At 31.6% G+C, this 27680-nt stretch overlaps 2 protein-coding genes and 1 long non-coding RNA gene across 6 annotated transcripts in view; 2 read left to right on the top strand and 1 right to left on the bottom strand.

Annotated features, from left to right (window-relative positions):
• The window catches only part of LOC140058937 (protein phosphatase 1H-like), a 49617-nt gene extending 25198 nt beyond the window's left edge, over positions 1–24419 (bottom strand). For all 3 annotated transcript variants that reach the window (XM_072104733.1, XM_072104734.1, XM_072104732.1), the window contains exons 1-5: positions 23986–24419; positions 22053–22185; positions 19297–19566; positions 8612–8724; positions 6205–6408 (exon numbers count right to left, since the gene is read on the bottom strand). In XM_072104733.1, the coding sequence (XP_071960834.1) occupies positions 6205–6408; positions 8612–8724; positions 19297–19566; positions 22053–22185; positions 23986–24284 (1019 nt within the window). In that variant the 5' untranslated portion in view covers positions 24285–24419. The remainder of the gene's footprint in view (positions 1–6204; positions 6409–8611; positions 8725–19296; positions 19567–22052; positions 22186–23985) is intronic.
• On the top strand, positions 13290–16062 carry LOC140058940 (uncharacterized). Its single transcript, XR_011847079.1, has 3 exons — positions 13290–13300; positions 14007–14059; positions 14152–16062. It is a non-coding gene; the product is annotated as an uncharacterized lncRNA (long non-coding RNA).
• A 116-nt stretch (positions 24420–24535) lies between the features above and the next one.
• The window catches only part of LOC140059448 (cadherin-like and PC-esterase domain-containing protein 1), a 35933-nt gene continuing 32788 nt past the window's right edge, over positions 24536–27680 (top strand). Inside the window, exon 1 of one of the 2 annotated variants that reach the window (XM_072105376.1) lies at positions 24536–24585. The gene's annotated coding sequence lies outside the window, so the exon portion shown is untranslated. Of the gene's footprint in view, positions 24586–25876; positions 26077–27680 lie in introns of those variants that run through there. The other variant, XM_072105377.1, reaches the window with a different exon arrangement.

The raw sequence follows: 27680 nt of genomic DNA on the forward strand, positions 1-27680 counted from the left end.
ACACACATCCCAGCAAAATGAAATCCACTCAAAAACTAGTTTGATAGTGTAACCAGAATTTCACATAATAGAACCAACAATTAGTATCCCCTTAATAGGGGAGTCCCTGAATATTTCCCCTTGTTTGTTCCACAAGGAAGTGTAATACTGTATTATGTTTTTCGAACATTGTATTCTTATTATTATTGTTTGTTTTGTAAGTAAATATATGATATTGAAATTAAACTAGCCTTACATGTATTTTTTTCTTGGCGTGTAGATCTTACTTAATGAGAAAATATCTTCATCTGTTTTATAAGTGTTAAATTCCTTGCTTTGATTTTATTCAAAGTCAGTGACCTTTTTTCATTGAGGTCAAGTATATTGATCTGCTCATTGATATTCATACTTGGTATAGAGCATCAATATTTGTCTGTCAGTGTAATTTAACATTGCGTGATTGAATTTGTCTGCGTATAGTATGGCGGCAAAATCATTACTAATTAATAGTCGCAGTTTGTGTATATAGGCCACTATGTGAAAGATGCAAAGTGTCTTTGTTTAAAAGCAATATTCATATTTGGTATTGATTAATGGGTAATAATAATAATAATAATATGCTTTATTTAAACATGAAAACTTAGCTCAACTAGAAGTTGTTTTTCTGCAAGCCCGTGTAATACATAGTCTCAGGTTTAAAAATTCTATCACTTATTATAAAATATGAACTTTCACAACAATGATGATAGCCCAACGCAAGATTCTTTGTTTGCTCGTAAGTAAAGCAATATTTTTGATTGCACAAACTATATAATTTTCATATTTGGAATTGATTATTGGGTACAGTAAGTCTCAGGTTTAACATTTCTATCGCTTATATTATAAAATATGAACTTTCACCACAATGATGATAACCCACCCCAAGATCCAGCGTTTGATCGTAAAGCAATATTGTTGGTCGCATCAAAATACATAATCTTCATATTCAGAATGAGTACAGTAGTTTTAGGTTTTAAAATGCTATTATTATATAATATAAACCTCCGCAACAACAGGATTATAATAACCCCAGTACAGCAAATAAGTGGGGTTATAATCTAAGCTTGTGAAAGGTATTATCATTTTGAACAATAGACATTGAAACCTCGACCTCTACCCTTTTAAGCTCTGTCTACACTATCAAACTAGTTTGACAACAATTGTCTGATGGTAGTGATGTGCCCAAATATGGCAGTGATATAATGTCATCATGTCCATGGGTATACAGTACAATCACATTTTTTTATCCCATAAAGTTTGACAGAGTTTGACAGTGTAGAGAGAGCTTAATAAAATTGAATTGAAGGGAAAACCAGGGAAGAGTGAAATTTTTAACAAACATTAAAAATACAATAAGGACATTTTGCTAAAAGACCCAACACAACATTTTTATCATATATTTATTTTTATTATTTTAGCTTCGTAAACCTCACCTGTAATTGAAAAAAAAATGTATTAAATTCTATTTTTTAAAGTTTAAAGGTCAAGGCGTACAACAACAGGAATATGTTGAAAATATTTGCTAACCAATGGTGTTATTAATTGAGGATAGTGTTATTAATTGAGGATAGTAGTATCATTAAATACAATATACAGCTGCCACAATAGTGACAATTCTTGGAATAGCTAAATATAGATACACTCAGTGCCTCAACAATCTCATAACGGTAACACATCGCTCTAGGAAAGAAAATATAGGACGAGAAAGCATTCAAACGCATTAGGAGAAGTCAAGAGCCTTTTATGTTAATTAAACATTAACGAAGAAAGCTTAATTAACTGAAAAGTACACAAGCATTGCACTTGGTATTGGGGTTACTTATGTTGGAAAATGATAAACAAAACGTCAGGTTTAGAAGTAATTGTCCACAATAATGGATAGTTGTTTATTCAATGGAGATAAACATGATCTTGTTACTGTTAGGTCATAATTCTAATAATTTCTGAGTTTTCATTTTTCCTTCATTTTTATTGTTCCACATAAAATATAGACAAGATAAGACAAGACAAAGAAAAAACAATTTAAAAAAACTGGTTAATTATTTGTTTATGTGTGGAAACTCAAATAAGCCAAAAAAAGCTTTAAGGCTGAGTTCTGTTCTATCAAACTTTATGTGACAAAAAAGTGTGATGTACCCAAATATGGTGGTGATATGCTTAAATATGGTATTGATATGACAGCATCATGTCCGTATATGGGCACATCACATTTTTTGTCACATAAAGTTTGATAATGTTACGTCTAGACAGAGCTTAATACAATCGATTCAACAATTCTTATTATAATTTTAAAATGCAAACAAATTGAAAATGGTACAGTAGAAGGTAATTTTTTAAAAATAAAAAATAAAAACATTTTCATTATGGATATGGAGGAAAAGAGTGAAGAGTGATTATTAAGATATAGCATTACTATTACTATACTAGCATATTTATACTAAATTTTACTGAAATAAACGCCACTATATCTCTGGGCTATGTAACACTGTATGGTAACAAAATGGCGCCCATGCTTTGTAACAAGATGGCGCCTGAAAGTCAATTGTCCAAACTCTTTATGGATCTGAATATGTTTAAATAACATAAAAAATAATATAATGTAAGATTCAAACAATCATCAATCAACAGTTTAAAATGAAAAGAAACAATAGTAAGATTTTCAGAATTCTTTGATCTTTTTTGAATGACATAAGAAAACGATTAAATTAGTTTATCAGATTGTAAAATGGAACCCACAAAGATTTAGATGGTAAAAGTTAGTATAAAAGTAATTAGGTTACGTAAGAACTACATCCTGATATTAATTGTTTGTTTGTTTGAAGCAGTAAAAAAAAATAGTGGTCAGGTAGGTTTTATACTCAATGCACACAAAGAATTTAGTTTAAAGAAATCACTGTTAAAATTGTTTGTAACCATTGAATCATAGTATGCCAGCTTGGTTCAACAATGGTCATATTCACCAATTGCACACTTACATATTACTAAAGTATTTGACTTCAGTTATTTAAGAATTTTGTTATTCACTTTTATTATACAGGCATAAAGGCATGGAATAAACTACCTCATTCCATTCAACAAATAGAAAACAAATTTAATTTTAAGAAAAATGTTAAATCACATTTCTGTTCTACCAAATAATTTTATAAGTCAATCATAATCTTTAATTTAACTTGTTTTTTATATTATTGTTTTTGTAATATTTACGTGTTTAATGCAATACTTTGTAATGTTTATATTTTTTATTTTAGATTGTAAAAGGATCCAATGGAAATAAGCTGATAAGCTTTTTGGGCTATCCTGGAAAGTCTTTTATAAATGTATTATTTGTAATGTCCGTAATTTATGTTATCACTTTGTATGTATTTTTTATGATGATTTTCCAAATAAATTCAAATCAAATCAAATCAAATCTTAATGAAAATGGGGTTTTCTTTATCTAACTAGACCAATCACACTTAAGTGAGATATTTCCCTTAAATATAAGTATTCACCACGTACAGCTATTAGTTCTGAAAAGAGCTGTTGAGTGAGGACGATCAAAGCATATTGATTAAAACGTCAAGAAACTCAACAGTTCTTTTCAGAACTAATATACGTGGTGTACCATAAACTTTATACAGTACATTTGATTTCGCCATGCAAACAATAATTTAAGTATTTCACTTAAATCAATAAATATTTAAATATTCTTGATATTGATGTTGATAGCTTTAGGATGGAATTGTTTTGTTTTTGTTTTTCCATTAATGTTTTAACTTCATATGAGACAAGTTTCACTATTATTTCCACTTGTTTTGTGAATGAAGTTTTCTTATTTTATCTTATTTCCTAGATAGGAGATTTTTCTTAATTTTAAGGTTAAATGTTTCCCTTAGCCTTAGTGTGAATGGTCCTGTACAGTATAAACATCGCTTAGTTTAGATGTAATGGGTAAGTTTTGGTGTGTGCCTTTTTGACCCCATGGCAAGTCCAAACCCACATGTATGTGACAGGTTGTTAGTCATCAAAACCAACATAGTTTAGTCATAATAACAAAAATAAAGACGCACTGAAGCCAATGAAATGAGCAAACCTACTTCCTCAAACATTTAATGAGCGAAAAAAAAAAATCGATCGATTTGTCACATTTGAAGCAGAACAAATCCATGCTATCGGTTTCCTTCAAGAAAAGGCGATAAATTTCTCTGAAACATTAGGCATGGTTACCTGAGCAAAGGGCAAAAGCAATTGGTTTTGTCGATTCTTCCCGAAAAAAGAAAGAAATTTTGCCACCATTCATAATTGTAAATTTGAATCAGTTTGGGAAACATTAGGCTGGTAACAGATTTTGGATGCAGTTTGTGGATTTAACTAGCAATTAAATGTGATGAGAAACAGAGTTATTAAAAACATTTTTTACAAACAAAATTCTAGTTGATAGTTACTTTGATAAAATGTGTTACAACTACAAGTATCAAAGGGAACGTAAAAGAGGCAGAATTTATGGAATGAGGCAATCCTCATTATTTATAGTGTGTACCAAAATATGGTAGTGATATGCCCAAATATGGTAGTGATATGACATTATCATGTCCATATATGGGCACATCTCTGTAGACAGAGTTTTACACCTATAGGAATTGACAACCTCGGTATAATTACCAACAACCGCAACAAAAACTTATCTTTCCACTTATTTTATAAAAATGATATACTGATAGTAAACAACAAAACACTAAAAGGGAAAGTACCTAGTTTGAAACCCTCTAGATTGTTTCAGAACAGGTGCAAGTAAATTCCAAACAATTAAATTAAGATACACAGAAAAGATTGTCTCAAATCCTTGGGTAAATCTTATAATGTGTATTCAAATAATTGCAGGTGAATAATTCAACTCCATGTGGTATTAAGTCAGTAATTGTTCTGTTCTACAAATGACACATTTAGGTCAAAAAAACATTTCCAAATGGATTCATTTTTGCGATTTCAAAATATCATGGAAAACGTTCACTGAAAAATTCTGTTTACTTTCAAATACAATAGAATTCTTATTGAACACCATTGTTACTCAACAAAGTGTCCCCTTAAAAGAAGTTTCCTTGAATAGGGGTTGGCCGTAGACTTGTTAAAACATATATTGCCCTTTGTTCAATTCACAGGAAAGTTTACCCTTAAAAAAAGTTTCCTTGAATAGTAGGGGTTGGCCGTAGACTTGTTAAAACATATATTGCCCTTTGTTCAATTCACAGGAAAGTGTCCCCTTAGTACCATAAAATTAGTAAAACCCCTCCTTCTGTACACTTAGTATACAGAACACTCATAGGAGGAGATGTGTTGTGTTGAAGTCAACTACCTATTCAGGACCCTCTATTACAATAACTGAAGCAGGAAAGTAGATTAGTTTGATGAACATTTTGCTAGCTCAATTCCAAGGCTTTTGTGGGTCTAAATCCTGTTGAACACCAGGATATCAGGATTACATACTCCCACAGAATTTATACAGAAGAAGGCCATCTTGTAAAATATATTCATTCCGTGAATCAAACACCAGTTTGCTATTTATACTTGGTAATTTGCCAAATATCAAAACAAAAAAATTAGCCATCTTTAATTAGAGAGTAACTTGCTATTGGATGTGTATGAAATGAAAAAAAAAAGACTTGAGCCAAACGTGACCTATCTATGCGTCTACTTGACCTATCAGAATGTGTGTTTTATCAACTCCATCACCTAAGGAGCACGGGCTATATTGACAAAATACAGGTTTCATTTCTTTATTTGAAATGTGCCAGAGAAATTGACGAAGTTTGGAGCAAGACATTTTGGGAAGTTAATGATTTTTTTTAAGATAATAATAATAATAATAATAAATGGGTCTTTATACAGACAGCTCTTATGCAAAACCTGAATACGCTTAATAAAAGAAATAAAAAGTGGAAAACTAAAGAGAAAAAAGATTCATATGGTGATACTCTGTCTACACTATCAAACTTTATGTGACAAAAAATGTGATGTGCCCATATATGGACATGATGATGTCATATCACTACCAGTACTATTGGTAACCCCACAAATTTTGTTGTCACATAAAGTCTGTAGACAGAGCTTAAGAGACTGTAAATAACACAACACACGTCACGACACTGAATTACAACACATAAGTGACCAACACCAAAGGATGACACCAGGAGAGGTCACTCTACTTACCATCCAGTCATGTGGGCATCCCGATATAACCTTTTCCTTCCTATATCTTTTCTTCCGATTCTCTTTTGGTATTCTAACCGTGAGAACTCATCTCCCAGAAGACTTGGATGAAGCTTGGCAATAGTTTGGAGACGCCGTCGCTCTGATAAAGGCGTGTGATCCGAAGACATTGGTATAACCTCTTTGTTTCTACATATAACTGCTCTGAAATTTGAACAAAATCATACAAAATAGATTATTTACACAATTTTACAATGATTTCTATAGCTTCCTCTTAACATAATAAATAAGTTGGTATTTATTTTGTATGGCGTATAGTCGTCTATTGATCTAAATATAAGCTTAACTGGAAAAACAAAAATGATTCCTAAGAAATTATTAAACTGATTTGCAAAGTTTTCTTATTGTGAAAACGGTGCTATAGTTGGCTATTGATATAAAGGTAAATGTATTTATACTGGTCCTTAACTGGAAACTGAGGAAAGAAAAGGAAAAATAGGATTTATAAATTCTAAAAAATGTAAAGTTCCCTTTTATGAATATGATTCTAACGTTTATTGGTGGATAGAGTTAGATTGTTGTAAATTATAAGACGAAAACTTGTTATAAAATAATAAGCATCTGTAACAGCCAAAATGAGAAACAAACTTTTGAGTTTTGAGCTACAATAAAAGTGTCATCCTCTGCTATTCTATCTGCAACTTTATTTTTCTTTTATATGTTTGATTTCATGTTTCATGTATGGATAACAATTGAAAGTTTAAAAGGCCATGTTTGAAAAATTAAGTCCGAATACTCGGTCAATTAATGACAAATGTATGTCTGGGAATATTGGTATATTTAGCACAAGAAATTATTAGCATTGAGATCATAACAGGAAGGGTATGGTACAATTTATCTATTCAATCAATCACAAACAAACTATTAATAGGATAGCTTGAAATGTATTTATTATAGTTGAGGAAGAGATGCTTTCACTTCTTTTCTGTTATTTTAATGCTATTTCAATTGTTTTTATTTATTTATTAAACAATTTTATTCTAGAATAATACTGTAAGAACAAACTTCCAAGTCAAATTAAAATATAAAGCTCTGTCTACACTATCCAACATTATGTGACAAAAAATGTAATGTGCCCATATATGAAGTCATATAACTACCATATTTGGTGATGTGATGTGCCCATAATGAAGTCATATAACTACCATATTTGGGAATATCACTACCATATTTGGGCACATCACACGTTTTTGTCAAATTAGTTTGATAGTGTAGACAGAGCTTAATAATAAACTTTCAAACCAAATAAAAATAAATTTCTTAAATAAGTAATACAATATCATATGAAATTTTATTTGATGAGGAGCTTTTAACTGTACTATTATTACTATTAAGTACTGTGATGTAGAAACATAAGGATAATGCACTTGTCAATTGTATGACCCACTATACGACCCCCGGGAGAGGTGCGTCATGGGTGCGTCATTTACAAATAATTACTGACGCAGGGTGCGTCAAAAAACCTAGATGGTACGTCCCATCAATGAACAAGGTGTGTCCGTCACTTTACCACCCACCATATCATAAACAACATGGTCACAGTGCGTCAAAATGGGTGCGTCATGGTCACCTAAAGGTAAGTCACCTTTTTGACGCACGGGTGCGTCATGGTATTCAAAAGTATGACGCACATCGGACAAATGACGCACCTCTCCCGGGGGTCGTATAGTTGGTCATACAATTGACAAGTGCATAAGTAATACTATAATTGTCTAAAAGTTCAGCTATGTTTCATTTGTTTTTCTTATCATTTTCACAATTGTATGTAGTATATTTCAGTTTTATATCTGAAATATTTTACTAATTTTGTGTTTTTATTTATCTGTGACCCATACACATATTAGTATGATGATTTTAGCAAGAGTATGACATGTGAACTATAATATCTCTAAGAGTGGAGGGATGGGAACAATAAAATATATTGCATACATCAACAACTGGCAATCATTAGCAGCTTGTCTAGACTTCCAACAAGCAAGCAAAATCAATGACAAATGCTGGTACAATAAACTGACCAATCAGAGGACAAGGAATACAGGTTAGTAGGTCAAGTTGAATGACAAGTGTATTGTGACATCTACTTGTCACCTAGGTGACATTTATTTGTCACTTAGGTGACTGAAATTTACAAATTGATAGGCTGGTTATTGCAAAAAGCAATTTTATGCTTTAAAGACAAATTTTAAAGGGGGAGGTGGGATGCAGAAAAATAAAAACAGTACTATTAATTGTCCAGGGGTTTCTTGTGTGTTGAAGGCCTTAAATTCTTGGTTGAAAAGTTTGGGTGTCCCCACTCTCCTATGCCCTCAATGATTGCAATTCTCATCTTTAAAGGCCCACAACTCACCTTGAGTCCCCTGCATTTGCTACATACAACTTTCCGAGAATGAATAGCGCCACCAACGCAGTACAGCCACCGGATATATGATATAAACGTTTCTCTGCTAAAATCTGCTCATCCTACAAGTAAAACGTAAAAATATTTAATTAAACTTTTGAAAAAAAAGTTAAAGATGTATTGTCCCTCAAAAACATAAAACATATAGATGAATAAAATCAGATTTTGAATAGGCCATTTTGCAGTTTTAATAAAGTTATTGAATTCACTTCTGTAGAAAAAAAAATCAACAAAAATAATTATTTCATTGCATAAAAAGACAAAAGAAACGGTTAATTTTAACCAAAAATCATTGTCTGATAAACAATTTAGGAAATTTTTGCTTTAAATTAGGCCCCTACATATTTTTTTTCAGGAGAAATTGTTTTTTTCAATCCAGTTTTTTGGTCAAAGTGAATAACTATTGTGACATTAAAAAAATTGCACTATTCAACAAAAAAATGTAAATAGGAAAAATATGTCTTTAAAAGAAACCTGCTTGTATATTATAACCATTATAAATATAAGGAAACCAAAAAATATAATTCAAGAACATTGTAAAATTATTAATCTTATTCTACACATTTACGTCACTTTAAAATCTTGACCGTTTCAGAGGGTGTCCAGATCAACTTATTTCCTTTACTCATTCCTGCTGACCCATGGAATGGCCAGATTTCAAATAATAAGGAAAAACAAACGGTTTCTTTAGTTATTTGATTTATATAGGAGTTTGTACAGACAAACTCATAAGTATGAAAAACTAAATCAAACAGAAATGTAATGATAAAGACAAAAACAATGAATATTAAAGTGAACAGTTTAGATTTACTAAGTACAGTATCAATGCATTTTCATTTATTTCCAACAGTTTTGAGTGACTTAAAGTTTGCCCAAGGAAAAGAACAGCCCGATAGGTGAGAACCCAACCACGAAATATCAACCACACAATTCCATTTTTTTAATATCTACTTTTGATTGCATCTGTTGTGACTGACTGAAGACTGTATAAAATCTTGATTGATTTTTGTTTCTTTATTAAAGCATTGTGTTTCACCTATGACAGTCTTCCACTCAATGTGCGTTTTTGGCCTTAGGGTTATTGGTTGACACCTATCACATCCCCTTAGGCGACTACGCTTAACCTCAGGCCGCTTTCAATCAGAATGGAGTGAAGCGCAGAATGCTAATCAATGGACTCAAATGACAATCTACTGTAAATATGATGGATCAACTAGTTTTTTTTTAAACAATGTTTTAAGTCTTTTGTCTATCCAGGATCTCTAATTTTTAGGTCCATGTTCTATCTGATAATGAGTTTAAATTATAGTCCTATGCCATCAGAAAAGGTAAGAAAAACAACTTGACTAAATTGTCTGCAACAATCTAACTATCAAACTAGTTCCCAAATATGGTGGTGATATACCCAAATATGGTATCTCTAGTAATGTGAAATCATGATGTCCATATATTGGCATATCACAATTTTTTGTCACATAAAGTTTGATAGTGTGGACAGAGCTAAAAAGTAAAAAACAAATTTGGGTAATAATATCTTCACCATACAAATAAAAAAACAAACCAAATAGAAATCACATCATTATTTTCTCTCAAAGTCTTCATTTTTGGTTAAAATATTATTTAATATTGTAAATTAATTTAAAAACTATGCCATGTAAAACGTCTCAACTATTTTGAAATTGAAAATAAAGCTAAAATAGAAACATTTCCATCAGGAAATATTGGAGAAAGTATAGGATTGCTGTGCATGGATTTGATTCCAATGGGAACGGGCTGTAATTAACAGGCTTAATTAACTTGGGATAGATTAATTATCAACTTATTTTGATATTTCAAAAATTGTCAACTAAAATAAAACCTGTTATATTTCATTCACAGTATTTTGAAGTATAGTTTGTTATTATGTCTATAAAGTAGAGTAGAAAAATGTTAACTTCTCCTTTGGGGACTTCCTTACTCACGAGACACCACTAAAGGCAACATTTTCTTGTGAAATATAGGCTGTATAACACTATGGTCAACCCATATAATAATTCAGGACACCTCTATTAAGTTAAATTTTGCAGTATAAACAAAACTCTGTCTACACTATCAAATTGTATGTGACAAAAAAATGTGATGTGACCATATATGGACACGATGATGTTATATTATTACCATATTTAACCATATCATTACCATTTGGGTACATCACACTTTTTTTGTCAAACTAGTTTGATAGTGTAGATCGAGATTTAGACTAAATAAAAATATGGGCACAACACTACCATATTTGGGCCCATCACACTTTTTGTCTGGTTTGATAGTGTAGACAGAGCTTAATACTTGTGGATATAACAACAATGTATGATTAGTGTACAAATATGGGCACAACACTACAGTACCATATTTGGGCACATCACACTTTTTGTCTGGTTTGATAGTGTAGACAGAGCTTAATACTTGTGGATATAACAACAATGTATGATTAGTGTACAAATATGGGCACAACACTACCATATTTGGGCACATCACACTTTTGTCTGGTTTGATAGTGTAGACAGAGCTTAATACTTGTGGATTATATAACAACAATGTATGATTAGTGTACAAATAAAAATTACTGACTTTAATATCATATTAGTATTAGAATGATGTTGTTGTATTACAGTAAATAAAGAATTTTTGAATAATTACTAATATTAACATTTTTATATATTTTGTATAATAATAAATCAAATATTATCCTATCTTTTTTCCCTGCCATTCATAGAAATCATCTTGATTTTAAAAGAAAACAAAACTGTTGAGAAAGATTATAAAATCAAAGTTTAATTGGTAATTTATAAACAGAACGATGTAGGTTTCTTTGTTGAATTTCATCGCTTGATTTCATCTTCTCAGACAAAATAAACATGAATGTATCAATCGTATTCGTTAATCTAATTAGAAAACAAGAGGTTTTTTCCCCTTCAAAATCCACATGACCTTTCATTTCGCCGAGGTAAAGTAGGACAGAGAAAAAAGTTAACTAGCGTGTGAGCGTGTTTATACGACTGAATCACAGATGAGATGAAAGTCAATGAGAGGATAATGATGCTGACGTAGATACTCCTCTCGATGAGTGTCCTTCTTGTCTACTTAGCCTTATTACGACGACAAGACCTGTGCATGTATCCGCCTAGAAACAAATACCGAATGTTAACACAAATTGTTTTTGTGCCTTTCCTATAGCGCCCTGGTTATAAATCCCAGAGGTGTGATTAAACCTAGCTTGAGCAAAACAGAAATGTGAATATTTTATTTTGTTTTAAAAAGAGTATTTTGTGTGTGTAAGTAAATTGTATGTTATTAAATTGGAAAATTAGTTTTAACAACTTTTTTTAACATTAACAATACTGAGAAAAAAATGTTACTGTTACTATAATTGAACATTGCATTTTGATTGTGTTTTATTTTAACAACAAATGCTGTTTTAAATCATAATTCTGACAATATAATTTTAATTTACTGTAACTATATCTACTATAAACATCACATTTCTTTCAGTGTTAGTTTTACTGTGACTCTCTGAGTGATATAGAAATGTCACAGTACAAATGGTTCAACTTGTGAAATAAAACCTCATCTCTCATTTCATGAAATTATTTGTACCATTGCACTCATCAACATTTATTATTTGTATACTATTGTACATTCAGCTTTCTGAAAAACATGTTGAAGACTTTGTGTCATGCAAGGCTATAGGAATTTGAAAACCAATGTGTAGTGTGTGCGTTCTAGACTCCGCCCTGTTAAATAGTACTCAACTCATGAAATATTCACAGACCTAGCAACTTCGAAAAATAAAATATTGGGAAGTTTTATGGAAATATAGAGGGTGCTATAATACTACATCAAACCATAGATGGCGCTATAAAAAAACCTGAAAATATTGGCAAATATAATGCACGCCGGAGGCGAATAATGCGTTGGAAACTATAACGAATGATTATAAACATTATACAGACCGATTTTCTTTTTTTATCTTTTTTTTAAAACCATATTTAATGAGGGTGATCCATCCAGCTATTGCTGATCATTAGGGACCCTCAGATGTTCACAAGACAAACATACACAAGATGCTCTACATAAACAAAGTCTTATTACAAGTCTTTGGGAGTGGAGTAATTTGGTCCTTAAAAGAAATCCTGACATGTGATGGGACTTGAACCCAGGACCCTTGGAGTGGTAGCCAAGCATCATAACCACCAAGCCACAACTCTACTCTAATACGATATACTTAGTATGTTTTTTATTCTCTTATTAATATCTAGAGTAATATAAATTATGTATACATATCAGGAGATTTCTTTTTGGTTTATCTAAAATATCGGGGGAAATTGGATTTTAACGGGAGAGGAGCAGATGACTCAATATTGAGAGACTCTCCCCATTATCAGAAGAGTTGGGAGGTCTGTATTCTTTCCATTCAATTTCAACTCATAAACATTCATTACTTGTATAAATAATATAGACTTTGACAATCATTGACTGTACAATAATGAAAATTAGGTCATCCAACCTAAGCGTTTGTTGCGTTTTAAGTATTTTATTTCCGGAGCTCCATCCAAGGGGGAAAGAATAGCTCATTCTTGTGCTATGTTTACGCTATCATAGGTAAGTCAATTTGTACTTTAAAGATAATCTGTTTTGTGTAAATTTACAATAAAAACGTTGAATTTGTTTGCAATGCTTGGAATAATGTAATAATACAGTATACTATTACTAGTTTAGTATATTTATTTCACCTTTTGTGTAAAGTACTACTTTTGCATTCCTTTATGCTAGGCCTACTGTATCATAACACTAGAAGTATTCATTGTACAGTAATATAATAGACCAGAAGCCTAGAGGTGTCAGCCTAGCTAGAAAGTTAATAAATTTCTATTGGCCTGTGGCAATTATCTACGTACATATCAATGTATCAACATTTTGGCGCATTTTTTTTGTGGGTGTGGCTAGGATGGAAATTGTAAATGATCTAGTTCATTTTTGGAGAGTGGGGGTGTTTGACAGGGTCAGTGGCGGGCACAATCCACCACTGAAAATGTTTGGCAATGGTCATTCATGATAGGTATAAGTTTATTGAACATTTTCTCAACAGTTTTCAGCTGATCTAGATCATTTTATTCTTTAAAATGTTTCCCCCTAGCCACACTAACACTAGATATAGACAATTGCCACACACAGTAGAAGGCATAGAAATCGGTTGACTTTCTACAGGCTGACAACTCTGGGCTCTGCTCTGTTAGGTCATGTGACTATAGAAGTATACTGTACTTAACATTAATCTGCTAGCATCTCATAACTTTTCTAATTGCAGGACAGTGAGTTCACTTGCTCTCCCATTTCGTTTGAGATTTATTTGTGCATCAGGTACGGTACAAAGAAAGTATCAAGTTCCTTTCAATTTACACAAGTTTGTTTCATGTGAGGGATGTTTTAGTATTTTTATTTATTAATTACAGATAAAATGGAGAAACTACTTGTATGCTTGATACTGTTTGTTGCTACATCAGTAGCAACTAACAAGACCTGTAAACTGAACAGTAATGCGACATTTGATTTTTTAAAAATGCATTGTCCAGAGGGGATAACATTCTTCAAGGATGATATAGAGGTGGTGGTCAATAGTCGCATCAAAGTAGATGATCTTAACAAGGATTTTGGGCACTTCTCTCTGATTATCCGAAACATAACTCTGAACGATATGGGATGGTACACAGCCAGGTGCACAGGCAATGACATGTCAACAATTGGTGGCTATCTCACAGTACTTGATCAGACCCACGACAAGAACCAGCACAACAACCAAGGCGCTGATCATGAAGGACTTGAATCAAGTACTACTTACGTTCCGGAGAATTCTGCGCACAAGATAAATGGTCACATTTACATTTATATTATTGTGATTATTGTTATTAGTTTGCTGTACTATTTGTGTAGGGTTTGCAAAAAAAGAAAATACAAATTGGTGACAGAACTGGCTAAAATTAGTTCCATACACTCATAGCAACTCCAGATTTAGTTTAGGGTGTGCACCTTTTCCACTGCATACTAAAATTCATTTGATTTTACAAAAAATAGATTAAAATGTGGGGTTAAATAAACATTCATAAGGCTGAACAAGGATTGTTATTATTATTGGACAGTATATTACAGTAGGTAATAATAATAATAATAATAATATAATGGTATTCGATTCAATGGTTTAATTTTAAACAGGCTGAGCGTATTAAAACCAGTTTAACTCCACATCTATAGTTTAATAGGGGTATGCCTTCTCTCTATGTACTTAATTTACATAAATATTTATTGAAAAATTGGGTTAAAAAAGTACATTCATAATGAGGATGAAGTGAGAACATTATTATTAAATTTACATTATAATTTATATATAATGTTTATCAATTCCAATTTGTATTAGGCTTCCTCATGGTCTTCTAGGACAATGACAAAATACTGTAATATTGAAAATAACTTAATGTAGGTTAAAATAAACAATGGAAAACAAGGTAGTATTGGAAAATGTCAAACTATAGGGTTCTGTGTTTGAAAATAGTCCTACTTTTCAGAGGCAAATTAATTAATTTTGTTTAAAGTAGCAATGCACACTGTAATAAAAAATATTTACACTCTTTTGTGTGAAAAAAAGTTGATGTCCTTGCAAATAACTGTTAAGATATTTATTTTATAATTAAGTGATGATATTGTAAAATGCCTATTAAACTATGCATTAAAATATTAACATTATTTCCATTGAAATAGGTACTAATTACAGTAATAATTGTACAGTAGTTGAATCCTGGCTAAATAGGATAGTGTTACCTGATGGTAGTTCTTTCTTTGATCACGATTACTTTCTTTCAAATTATCATTATTTTCCTTTATTTATTACGGTCCTACTAAGAATATAACGCACACTGCCTTTGTCTGCAGTTAGGGAGATATATAAAAGTGTACTATGTTAGCATAAACTGAAGCAAACTTTTAAAATGAATAGTGAAATAACATGCCATCTTCCCTAGAGCTAATCTCACTGGTCGCTAAAACTTGGCCTTCTGGGACACACCACCAACCAATCAAACCTTTCCTTTCTCAATTACGTTATGGATTAACAAAAACAACTTTCACGTTCACGAAGCTTCTGGCATTATTCAAACTTTATAAAACTTTAAAATCTAAAAAGTGAATAACCTTTTAAAAATATATCAATTAAAAATAGACAGGAAAAAAATGATCTCGTTGTTTCAATTTGTGGGATGGTAATTAACAAGAAACTTAATTACCAAAATGACTTTTATAAATTTTCTATCTGCCGTTTTATGAGTTATTTGTTTCTCTTCTGTCAATTTAACAAATTAAATCAAATTGTTAATAAATTTGTTGAGTTAAAAACAGAATTTTGTATAAAAAATTGTGAAATCTGAAATAAAGCATCTTTCATTGAAATTGATACGTTTTCCTTTATATTAAAACATTTTTTAAATATCTTAAAGGTTAATTGTCATTCGATAACCTACTGTATGGATACTCCAGAAACCATTTACACTTATTTAGGCTATGCTGAAAAACATTACGGATACTCCTTAAAATACCACTTAAAAGAAAATATTTTGAAATTGGCTTATGTGAAATATTTAGTACTACATTTGAGCAACAATATTTCACTTGAGTGCGATTTCTGTTGAATTGGAACAGAGAAAAACAGGAACCTAGAAATTAATTTTAAACTTCTAGTATTACCATCAGATTTTTCACTGCAAAAATTGGGGTAGTTGCAATAAGCTGCACTTTATGAGCATGTGCAGATGTTCTAAACGCTCCATTGTACTTCATACTGTAGGCTTTATACCAGATAGTAGTAGTACAATCCATATTTGTTTGAATGCTACATAAATATTACAGTATCTACTGTATATCATAAATACATAGTGGGTTCGCGCATGTATCTCACTCAGCCTAGCCTGAACTTGCTGTCTCCTTTCCTCATCCTATCCTTTCTGGCAGGCACTCTATAATTTTTGTGAATGCTAAACACATGTTATTATATCATAAATACATAAGTAGGTTCGTGTATCTCTCACTCAGTCGAGCCTAAACTTGCCGTATCTATAAATCCTTCATGGTAACTGAATAATTTTTCTGAACTTTAAATAAATATTATTATATCATAAATACATTCAATAAGTGAAGTGGGTTGGTGCATATATCACTCTAGTAAGTCTAGGCTATACTTGACAGTACGTTTTGATTGATTAGATTAGCCCGTTTCCGCAACAATCTCGCACGACAAGAATTAATCAGCCTTAGGGTATCAGTTAAATCAATTTGGGTAAATGGATGCTATGGCTGTATAGTCCTACGTAGAGCATTTCTACAAAAAAGTGTGAAAAAGTACCAAAATTACATTATTTATCTTCTTTATAGGGAAAATTCAGGGAAATCTAAATAAAAGACACTTTTTTGGTATGGAAGGCATCCCTATAATAGTGATTCTATTGTAAATTCTATGTTGAAAGCATGATGCACAAATAAATTTTCTTTAAATGCGTTAAGCTCTGTCTACACTATCAAACATGATGTGCCAAAAAATGTGATGTGCCATTGGCCATGATGTCATTTCACTACCATTTAAGCATACAGTATCACTACCATGTTTGGTAACATTGCACTTTTCTTGTCAAACTAGTTTGATAGTGTAGACAGAGCTTTATTGAATTGCATATTTTTATGGCATGAATTCTCAAAACAATCTGGTGGTATATGAATAGAGAACTAGCCTACACGATAAGGTGTACTTGCTTACATGTCAGAGGTCTGGGATCAATTCCTGATCCAATCATATCTAGCCTAAGATTGAACATTACCTGTACTAAACTGGTGTGTCATGCACTTTACATATAATACAAATTACAATACATTACAACTGTACTGCAGTTTGGTTTAGGGAAAAATAATTCTATATTAATTATTATCTTTGTTTTTTGTTTACACAACAATAAAATAAATTACTACCGTGCCCTTGAACGGTTGGTTGGCAGAGCCAGCACAGTATCAGCCGATGGACTAATTAACATTTTTATTGAAGTTCTATTCCCAATGGCTTTAAGAAGCTTTTCTTTGACGTAACAGTGTATAAATTGCTTACAATTAAAATTTTCTTTCATACTGTAGGTACTTGAGGTTATTTTCAACGCATTTCCCAGTAGGATTAAAATGTTGTCATATCAGCGTACGTATCTAGTCAAGCGTATCATAGACTTTATCAACTTCCACTCCTATAACTACCCACTCGTATTTATTATCCAATCAGATGCTTCGATCTCTTTCACTATCACAATTTGAAAAACATATTCTATATAGCTGAAATTGGATGTAATTTCAATCAACTGAAAGTGTGTTGGGAAATTGATTTTATAGAAAGCAAGAAAAGAAAAAAAAAAGAAAGGACATTTTACTCAGTTTAACATAATAAAAGTAAATTAAACCATTATGAATATAAGTCAATTGTAGTTATAAATATAAATTAATTATTCATTATTCAATCTTTCTATTTCAGAATCACTGGTCCATAAAAAGAAAAATTATTAAAAATAAAAAATAAATAAGACTGTATAAATGTACCATACACACAACTTCTTCAAATGTTTTTGAAACAAAAAAAAAAAGATTTTCAAAATATTAGGGACATTAAATGGAGAGGAGAAGGGGGTGGGGGGGGGGATAGGGAGGAGTAGAAGATATTATACCGGAATTTAAACCACAAAAAAGCTTTATGAGAAAAGTAAAAGTTTTTTTGTGATGATAGACACACAGACAGACATTAGGACCAAAATAAATGGGATGGAGAGGTGAGATTTTATTAAAAAAACATAATTGAGAAAAAAAAATGTTTTTGTATGAAAAGTGAAAGCCACCCAGAGAGAGGAAAGAATCAAGTGTGTGTTGCGATTAGACAGGAAAGGGGTAAAAAGAGGATGATTACAAGCGTATAGTAAGGGGTGATAAAAAGTAATTAATATTAAAAATGTTATCTTTATCACCTACAGGCCAGCAAACCATGGTAGAATCTAAAACAATGATAACATTTTGAGACAACTTTGTGTTTCACTGAGATAAAATTATGAAGATTTAACGGAAAACAAAAAAGTTATCATATCACATTTGAGAGACAACATCCTCCAAAATAAATTTATAAATAATTTAAAATAAAATCTAAATGTATTATGATGTTTTAATAATTAATAGAAGATTAAAAATGTATTTTCAACATGGAGTGTTTTCAATGTAAAGCTCTATCTACACTATCAAACTTTATGTGACAGAAAAATGTGATGTGTCCATATTGACATGATGATGTCATATCACTACCATATTTGAACATACTGTACCACTACCATATTTGGGCACATCACACTTTCTTTGTGTTGAATACAGTAGTTTATCCTATCCTACAGTATATACTCATTTTTACTGGAGTAACCATTCTAAAGTTTCGTGGAAATTAATTTAAACATGTGCTGCACTGTACTTTCTCTATTAACTCAGAAAACATACAGATAAAGATAAAGTTACGCAAACATATAATCAAAACTAAATTTGATACTTACCATTTCGTGGAACGAGCTCTCCAGAGCACCGATAATGAGGCTATCAATAGGAATGTCTCTTTCGTTTAACGGCCATTTCTGGCGTCTCTTTGAATCGCTCCGACTTAGGTAGTTTAAATCTTCGGGAATCTGCGGTTGGAGTAGCTCCTGGATATCCCATAAATGTTGTTGAATATGTAAATGAAGCAGGTGACGGGCGGTGAGCGCGGCCCCGGAACCAGCATGACCGTCAAACACGCCGAAATATGAACATGAAATATCGATTGGCTCCTGCACAGAAATTAAAACAAATAATAATAATATAATAATTCACATTAATTATTGTTTAAATAAGAATTTATTTCTGAAGCTCTGTCTACACTATCAAATTTTATGTGACAAAAAAAATGTGATGTGACCATATATGGACATGATGATGACATACTCTACTGTACCTCTACCTTATTTGGTTAAATATCACTACCATATTTGACCATGTCACACTTTTTTTTGTCAAACTAGTTTGATAGTGTAGACAGAGCTTAAAGCCCTGTTGGCACTTGTACAAATGTTGGACCCACATTGCTAACTAAAGCGCATACAAGTTTCATTGAGCTATTACAGTTTTCACCACTTCCCCATCAACCCCGACTCCCTCCCTCCTTTCTCTTATTATTACCCACTTCTGGTATTTTAGAATCATTGAGAGATTTTTATCAAAACCGAACCAACACCAATGTCATTCTAGATGAATCACAAAGTACAGTGACTTCAGAGTGAAGATGAGCATCCTGCCCCCTCCCAGGGGAACATTTGAATCACCCTTGTACATGAAAAGGGTGACAATTATGGGGACAATTGAAAGAATGCTGTTTTAGTATATAATTATGGTTTAATTAAAGCTCTGTCTACACTATCAAACTATACACATAGTGATATGACATCATCATGTCCATAACTCTTTTTTCACATAAAGTTTGATAGTGTAGATAGAGCTAAATCAAACATCGGAAATGTGGTATTTATTTGGAAGGTTATTTTACCAATGTTTAAATGCATTTGTATAGATTCAGGATGTAATGAAGATTTTAATTGTTTTTACTACAGGATGGACGTTTCTATTTTTGTACAATTTGTCCTTTAAAAGATTTTAAAATTGTAAACTTACATTAAAATTAATATTATTGTATGGTGGTAGTTTATTACTTTATTGAAATGGTTCATTGATGGGGCAAAAAATTGGTGAACTAGAGGGATTAGGGAGGGCTTAACATTAAGGATGTTTAGTTGTAAATGTCTATCCCTTTTTAAAAATTAAAATATATTTTATAATAAAGGTTGTAGTGTATACAAGTTGGGAGGCAATTTTTATTCATTTAAAAGAAGGGAAATGGATTTTCTGTTGTTTGGAGAGATATTATCAAAACATTCAGCTCACTTACTTTAACATTCAAATTCTTCCAAAATAGCATAAATTGAAATCGTACTGTAGAAATAGCAGACGGAATAAAATCAATTTTTCAAATTCTTCAGTTATAAATTCATATCTCGTAATTGTTATCAAATTGTTTACCAAGGTCTGTTGACCTGAATGACCTCAGGACTCATCAACGCTCAATTAGCAAGGAAGTGTAAACTATGACGACTGAATCACTCGCTGAAGTTGTGTGTTGTGGCAGAGTAACTTATAAATTAGATAAAAGTAATCGATATCTTATGTTACGTTTTAAACCCCAATAGGACTAGAAATATGTTTATTGTTATATTCATTTTAATATTGTCCTAAACAAACATTGAAAATTAATTTATAACCAGAAAATGGGTATTTGTTTCATAGATCTATTCTTAAGCTCTGTCTACACTATAAAACTTCATGTGACAACTGTGCTCATATTATGGACATGATGATGTCATATCACTACCATATTATTTGGGCACATCAAACATTTTTTGTCTAGTTTGATAGTGTAGACAAGGCTTTAGACATTGTTATCTCCTCGTATCAGTAGTAGTTTTAGTAGTAAACAAATTTTATAAGGATATAGTTTAAAATATTGAACATTTCTGAAAGCATGCTACAAGAAAGTCAGCGAATCCGATGATACTGATATCAACAATTAAGAAATTAATTAATATAATATCTAACATCCTGTATAGCATTATTGGGTATTTTATTCATTTTATATTATGATACTGCAAACTATTAGTTTGTTTTTAACAAATAATAACAAATTATGAGATATCGTTTAGAAAAACAATTGATAACATGCGTTCCTCCGGGCTGTCTACACCCTTCCACTTCTCTATGTATGTTTTGTGGGGGGTGGGAAGGATCCCATCCCCTGTTCAGTCCCCTTCACCATGTCCTCAATTATACTAGAGCCCGTTCGGACGGAACAAATTTACACGTGTAATGGTCGCGTGTGGTGTAAATTTGGAGATATACTGAGATTTTTCAATTACACCTTAAACCGCAAGCTGATTAACCGCAAGATAAGGAGCAATTTGACCTTAATAGTGTAAAGAGATGCATGAAATATGACCCTACTGGGTATTTTTTCGTTAGTTTACATGTGTAAATTGTTCATCGTCCAAACGATCACTGATTACACATGTTAAAGTTACACATGTAACTGATTTTACGTCCGAACACAGCCCTAGACTGGACTCAGGATAGTCTATGTACAGTAGATGTACTATGAAACGATGTCCATCAAATCAGACTCAGTTGGAGCAACTTTAGAAAAACTCAATCTTCATCAGTTTGCAATACTTACAATTTCAGTGCAAGTTGCCTCGACTCCGTCGGGACTTGTTGTATTAATGTGTTCCATTAGTTTTGCTTTCAATTTAAAATGACATGCTATAGCTTGGTCTTCATTACACCTTGTTTTACCACCATTTATAACTCTAAAATAAACAAAAAATATTGATGTAGTTTTTAGACTATACCATTTAACTATAGGGATGGATAAAGGCTTTTATTGGTTTATCCAGGTAACCTAGGCACATTTGCCATGATGATATAAAATAATTAGTGTTTACTCAACGCGATGCAATTTTCGCAACGCATGAGATTTTAAATAGAACAATCAAACGTTATATTCAATTTTTAATGCTTTGGTCCACTTTGATTGATTGATATATGGTAACTATATCTGTAGGGTAAATATTAATTGTACAACTTTACTACAGTACCATAAATCTGTATAAAAATCAAAGAATTTGTATATTGCCAAGAAATTTGGCTCCTATTTACAAGATGCTTAGATTACACACATCTATATCGTTCGATATTGTCCACAAATTGAAAGGTTATAAAACTTTGCCACAGATAGTGTTTAATACCGTACGATCCACGACATAATTGATTTCGTGAATATTAGATGGCACAGCGTGGTAATTCACCCATTAATTTTGACAACTGCTAGCAATAATACACCTGAAATTAAAGGTCAATACAATAATTGAAAAGGTCGTTTGTGATGAAATATTTTAACTATAACGATTCACCTAAAAAATGACATTTGCACAACCGTTTTGAAAGAAGTGTGAACTAGCTATAGTTAACATCAGCTGCCTTTTAGACTGGATCACTACAATCGAATCAATGTCTTTACAGTACTTACGAACTATTACTGTAATTAAGAGGTTATTGCTATTCAGCTTTTACCAAAAAATGGTATTAATAATAAATATTAATAAGTTAAATTTTGGTATGATACTGGTTTAAAAATTTGTTATTAATCTTTATCTTGCTTGTACATGGGTTTGAATCCCAGAGAAAATCTATTTATAAACACACACTGAGTAGGCACTGTACATGTACACCCACATCGTATATTATTAAATAAGTAAAATTTCTTTAAAAAAATGCTGCTCGTCTTTTTGACGTAACAGTTTTAATTACGGTATTGTTCTTTCGTCATTAAACAATGTTTTTTTTTTTAATTGATATACCAAAAAAAATAGGGAGAATGAACTTGTCCTTATATAGAGGTTTGAGCATTTTTGAAAATAATTCACTGGTCTGCTTAACTTTGAATAATGATAAATATTGTAATTATTAAGGACTAATTTAAGAAATTATTAAGGAGTTATTGGAATTCATACATGGTTGAATGTAGATCTTCAGCGACCTTGGCAATGTATATTGCAGTATAGGAATTATGCAATTTCAAATATCTTACTAGTTGGGTCAATACTGGAGCACAATAATCATACGGTTTGCATTAATTCCAATTCATCTTATTTGTTGATGTTAATATTATTGATCCAATATCCAAAATAACATAGCAATCGTGCAAACTGGAAAATTGAGTGATCTTGATTTCAGTGACATTATTATTAAATAAGAATTATGAAATAATAATGACTCACCTGTAAATTTGCATATTAGGTTATTTTTAACATAAACACTTTGATCAACCATTATACCAATACTTTTAAAAGTATTTTGACATGTGAAATAAGCCCAGTGACCTCTAAATCTTAATCTAGACATAGTGGGGTGTGGCCCAGTATACAGTATTTTGGTACTACTCAACCCCAACCCAATTTTGAATTCTAAGTAAGCTATTATTTATTATTAATTCAATAATTTAATTGTAAGGAAAAAAACAGCACGACAGGTGGGTGTCAAAAGCAACAAGCATAACAAATAAAACACACAAGTAGGTAATTAGCATAATACAGGTGGCCAAAACTTACTCAGCATAGCCTGTGTTCCATGGTAATTTTGACACATCTCTTGGTACCAATATAGGCCTTACATGATGATCCGCTGTTACCTCAACCTCCTCAAAACTAAGTTGAAGAAACTCAGGCCTTGTATATTGAAATTTATCCACCTTTTCGATTTCTACATAATCCACAGACGAATCATCTGAGGCCGACGGAGTCTGTTGCTGTTTGGTTGCCCCACCGTTCAGACGATTCTGCAACTGCTGGGGTAAATTCTGCATGTTACCCAAAACAGTGTTCACTGCTTGTCGAAATCTGGCTAACATGGTTACAGCATCAAGTCTACAAATAACATGTATGGTTAATAATGTCAGCTCCAATAAGCTGGTATCTCTAAAACTGAACTCCTTTATAATGAATTTCACTGTTTTTCATCTGTGTTGTTGTTATGGTCTGAAAGATGTACGTACAGAATGTGTTGTTTTGATCATCATTTAATTCTATTTAGCGCCCTCTATATTGATTTTTTTATCCAAGAAACTTTTTTTAATTTATATAGAGGGCGCTAGATATAAACAAACTATGAAAACAACAACACACAACAACGTTGAATCTACAGTTTTAACGGTATAGTTAATAAAAAAATACTTCAATTGTTGTTTGATAAGATAAATTAATCATACCTTTTAATCGCAATTAAATATAGGCCTACATAAATACAGAAAACGTAGTATTGTTTCTGTAGGCCAGCTAGGCCTAGCCAATATGCCTAATTTGATATCTCTAGCTAGAGAGAGAGAGAGGCCCCTACTCTCCTTTCTATCCTACTACTACACTAGTAGAGACTTAGGTGAGCTAAGTAAAAGAGTATAATAAATAGTACTCTAGTAGTAGTTAGAGATTATGTATTGTGTTAGGCCTAACTGGGTAGGTAGGGGTAGAGGCAGGAGGGAGGTAGACTTTAGAGCATGATGGATGAGCCAGCCAGGGAGTTGGATGAGCTATGCTTTTTTTTTTGCAAAACAGATGTCATAAGATTTACCGCAAATAAAATAGCTTGATTTCGCTAGAAAAGTCATTGCACAATGATGGAAGGATTTAGGTTCAAACGTCATGATGCTTATACAAACAACAATTCACATACATATGCATCATGATTTTTTTGCTCCTAAAAACTAAACCCTCCCACAATGTGTTGCGCATATTATTTGCGATAAACCTTATGGGTGCATTGTGATTTGTTTTTATACCTTCTATAATCTTTTTGAAAAAGTTCATAGTTATAGCTGAGCATATGCCTACATTAATTAACAATGTTATGGTAGTATTTAATTATGGCACTCATGGAGTTCTAACAAACACTGTCACGAACATTATTTGCCGCAAAAACTGTACAGTACTATAAACATTAGCTACGTTAATCAAATCTACCTGCTCCTATATATTTGTTATTTTTAAAATTAAGACTAAAGGCCCATTCACACTAGGACGATAACGATCGACGATAATAGACAATAATATGCATTTTTCATACATAAAATAAAAGAATATAAAACCTTTTCATTCTAGAACTATAGAATAACCATCTATGCTTCCTTTGATGAAAATTATATTTTCACACGTCCAATCAAATGATGTCATGATTAGTAAGAGCAATAATATCGTGACAATACAACGATTTTATTGTTTTTATGTATCATGACGTCAATTGATTGGAATTTTAAAAATATTATTTTTATCAAAGACAGCATAAATGATTATTCTAGAACGAAACCCTTTCTAATTTCTTTTGTTTTATGTTAAAAAAAATGCATGCTTATATGTTTATCGTCGATCGTTATCGTCCTAGTGTAAATGGGCCTTAAGAGTGAAATAATAAAAACAAAATTGTTAAATGTTTACCTTTTTCAAAATACACCCTGCAAATATGAAGTGAGCCCTCTTTAGATGCACTTTAGTTTGGTTCGATTCATGTTGGTGTTTTAATAGCTTGTTGTAAATACAACAGGAAAGTAGCTAATGTTATCACCATCAACAATTATTGGATTATACTCAGTGTGTGCGGCAAATAAAGTTTTAACACAATTCTTGAATCATTTAAGATCAATTAAACTTTTGGTAAGTTTTTTTTTATATACTGTAGTCTTTGCTCCTTCTTACATTTTTTGTCGTTGATTGATTTTACAAATTGGATTGTTTTTAACTGAAACATCTATACAGCAAAGTTAAAGTATACTTTTCTGAGATAAAAAAAGTTTGCTCAGTTTAAATAATATTTATATTTACAAAGTTTCATAACAGTTTCATTTTGTTATCTGATTGGAAGGTTTTATGTAGATTTATAGTTTTTAAATTTATATTTTGTTTCATTATTAAATTGCATGGCGTACACTGTACAGCATATCAACAACTCTATTGGTTATATTAACTGTCGTTTATACACCGGGATCTATCTGGATTTCTAGATTTAAAGCATTAATGCTTCTGTGCCTCATATTTTTCTTTGATTTGTATGGGCTGTATTTTAACGGGTAGTTTTTTTAGTGTTTTTTTAGTGCTGTTTTAAATCACAATTTTTTTAATGATATATTGCGTGCTTAGTTGCTATAGCAATACCAATTAAAAAAATGTTCAATTCAACTTGTGGATATGTATATCTTAGTGTCAATAAAGACACAGATAAATACATTCAATTTGGTTTATAGATCATAAGTGCTATTGCATACTTATTTAATTGGCAAAAGTGTTAGCAATTATTGTTGACCTTCAATCATAATTATTTTTCTATAAGTGTAATTGGAGAACACCCATTGATACCATAATATACCACAAATAGACCTGTACTGCCTTTCAGTGGAAGAAACAAAAACAAACAAACAGTAGTGCTTAATCAGTTGCACGCTGTCTGTATATCAGCTGGGTGTCTGCACATGTGCAGAAGTGTCAAAAGACAGAAGGTACGCAAATGGTGTGCAACAAAAAACAGCATGAACAAGTATTTAAAGTTCTTGAAAAAATGGTATACTTTACTTGTCAAAAAAATTATATTAAATATTATATTGTCTCTGATATAATCCCTATGTGGGTCAGGTCAGGTCAGGTCACACTTTTTTAACGAAACTCCTGAGGTTATATACTGTTGTATGAAACTCCTTGTAATTAATACTTGGGACAAGTTTCACCAGTTTCAGAATATTTATTAATTTATGTAGGCCTATAATAATAAACTCTGTTGATGGGGCCTCTCTGAACTATACTATCAGTCTCTTTATTGAAAAGTTAAATTAACAACAGATGGTTGAATGGTATTATTTGTTGAATGATTGTGCAATTATTTTCTCATTAACGCCTAGCCACTTATCACTGAGATGCACGTTGTGTGGCTGCATTGAACAAGCATGACTTTGCAACCGAATATGCCGCTGTACAAAAGTTTGAATAGAATACTTATCCATGGAGAAATAAGTTTATCTGCATGATATATCTAAAGCTCTGTCTACACCATCAAACTTTATATAACAAAAAATGTGATGTGCCCACATATGGACATGATTATGTCATATTACTATCATATTTGAGCACATCACACTTTTTTTGTCACATAAAGTTTGATAGTGTAGACATACTGTACCTTTAGAAAATGAGTAACTTATCAGTTAAAGTAGGATTATTGTTAATACTCAGTATATAAGGTTATATAAAATCTGCAATGATATAGAACT

Source organism: Antedon mediterranea, chromosome 9 (assembly GCF_964355755.1).
Source record: "Antedon mediterranea chromosome 9, ecAntMedi1.1, whole genome shotgun sequence".
Lineage (NCBI taxonomy): Eukaryota > Metazoa > Echinodermata > Crinoidea > Comatulida > Antedonidae > Antedon > Antedon mediterranea.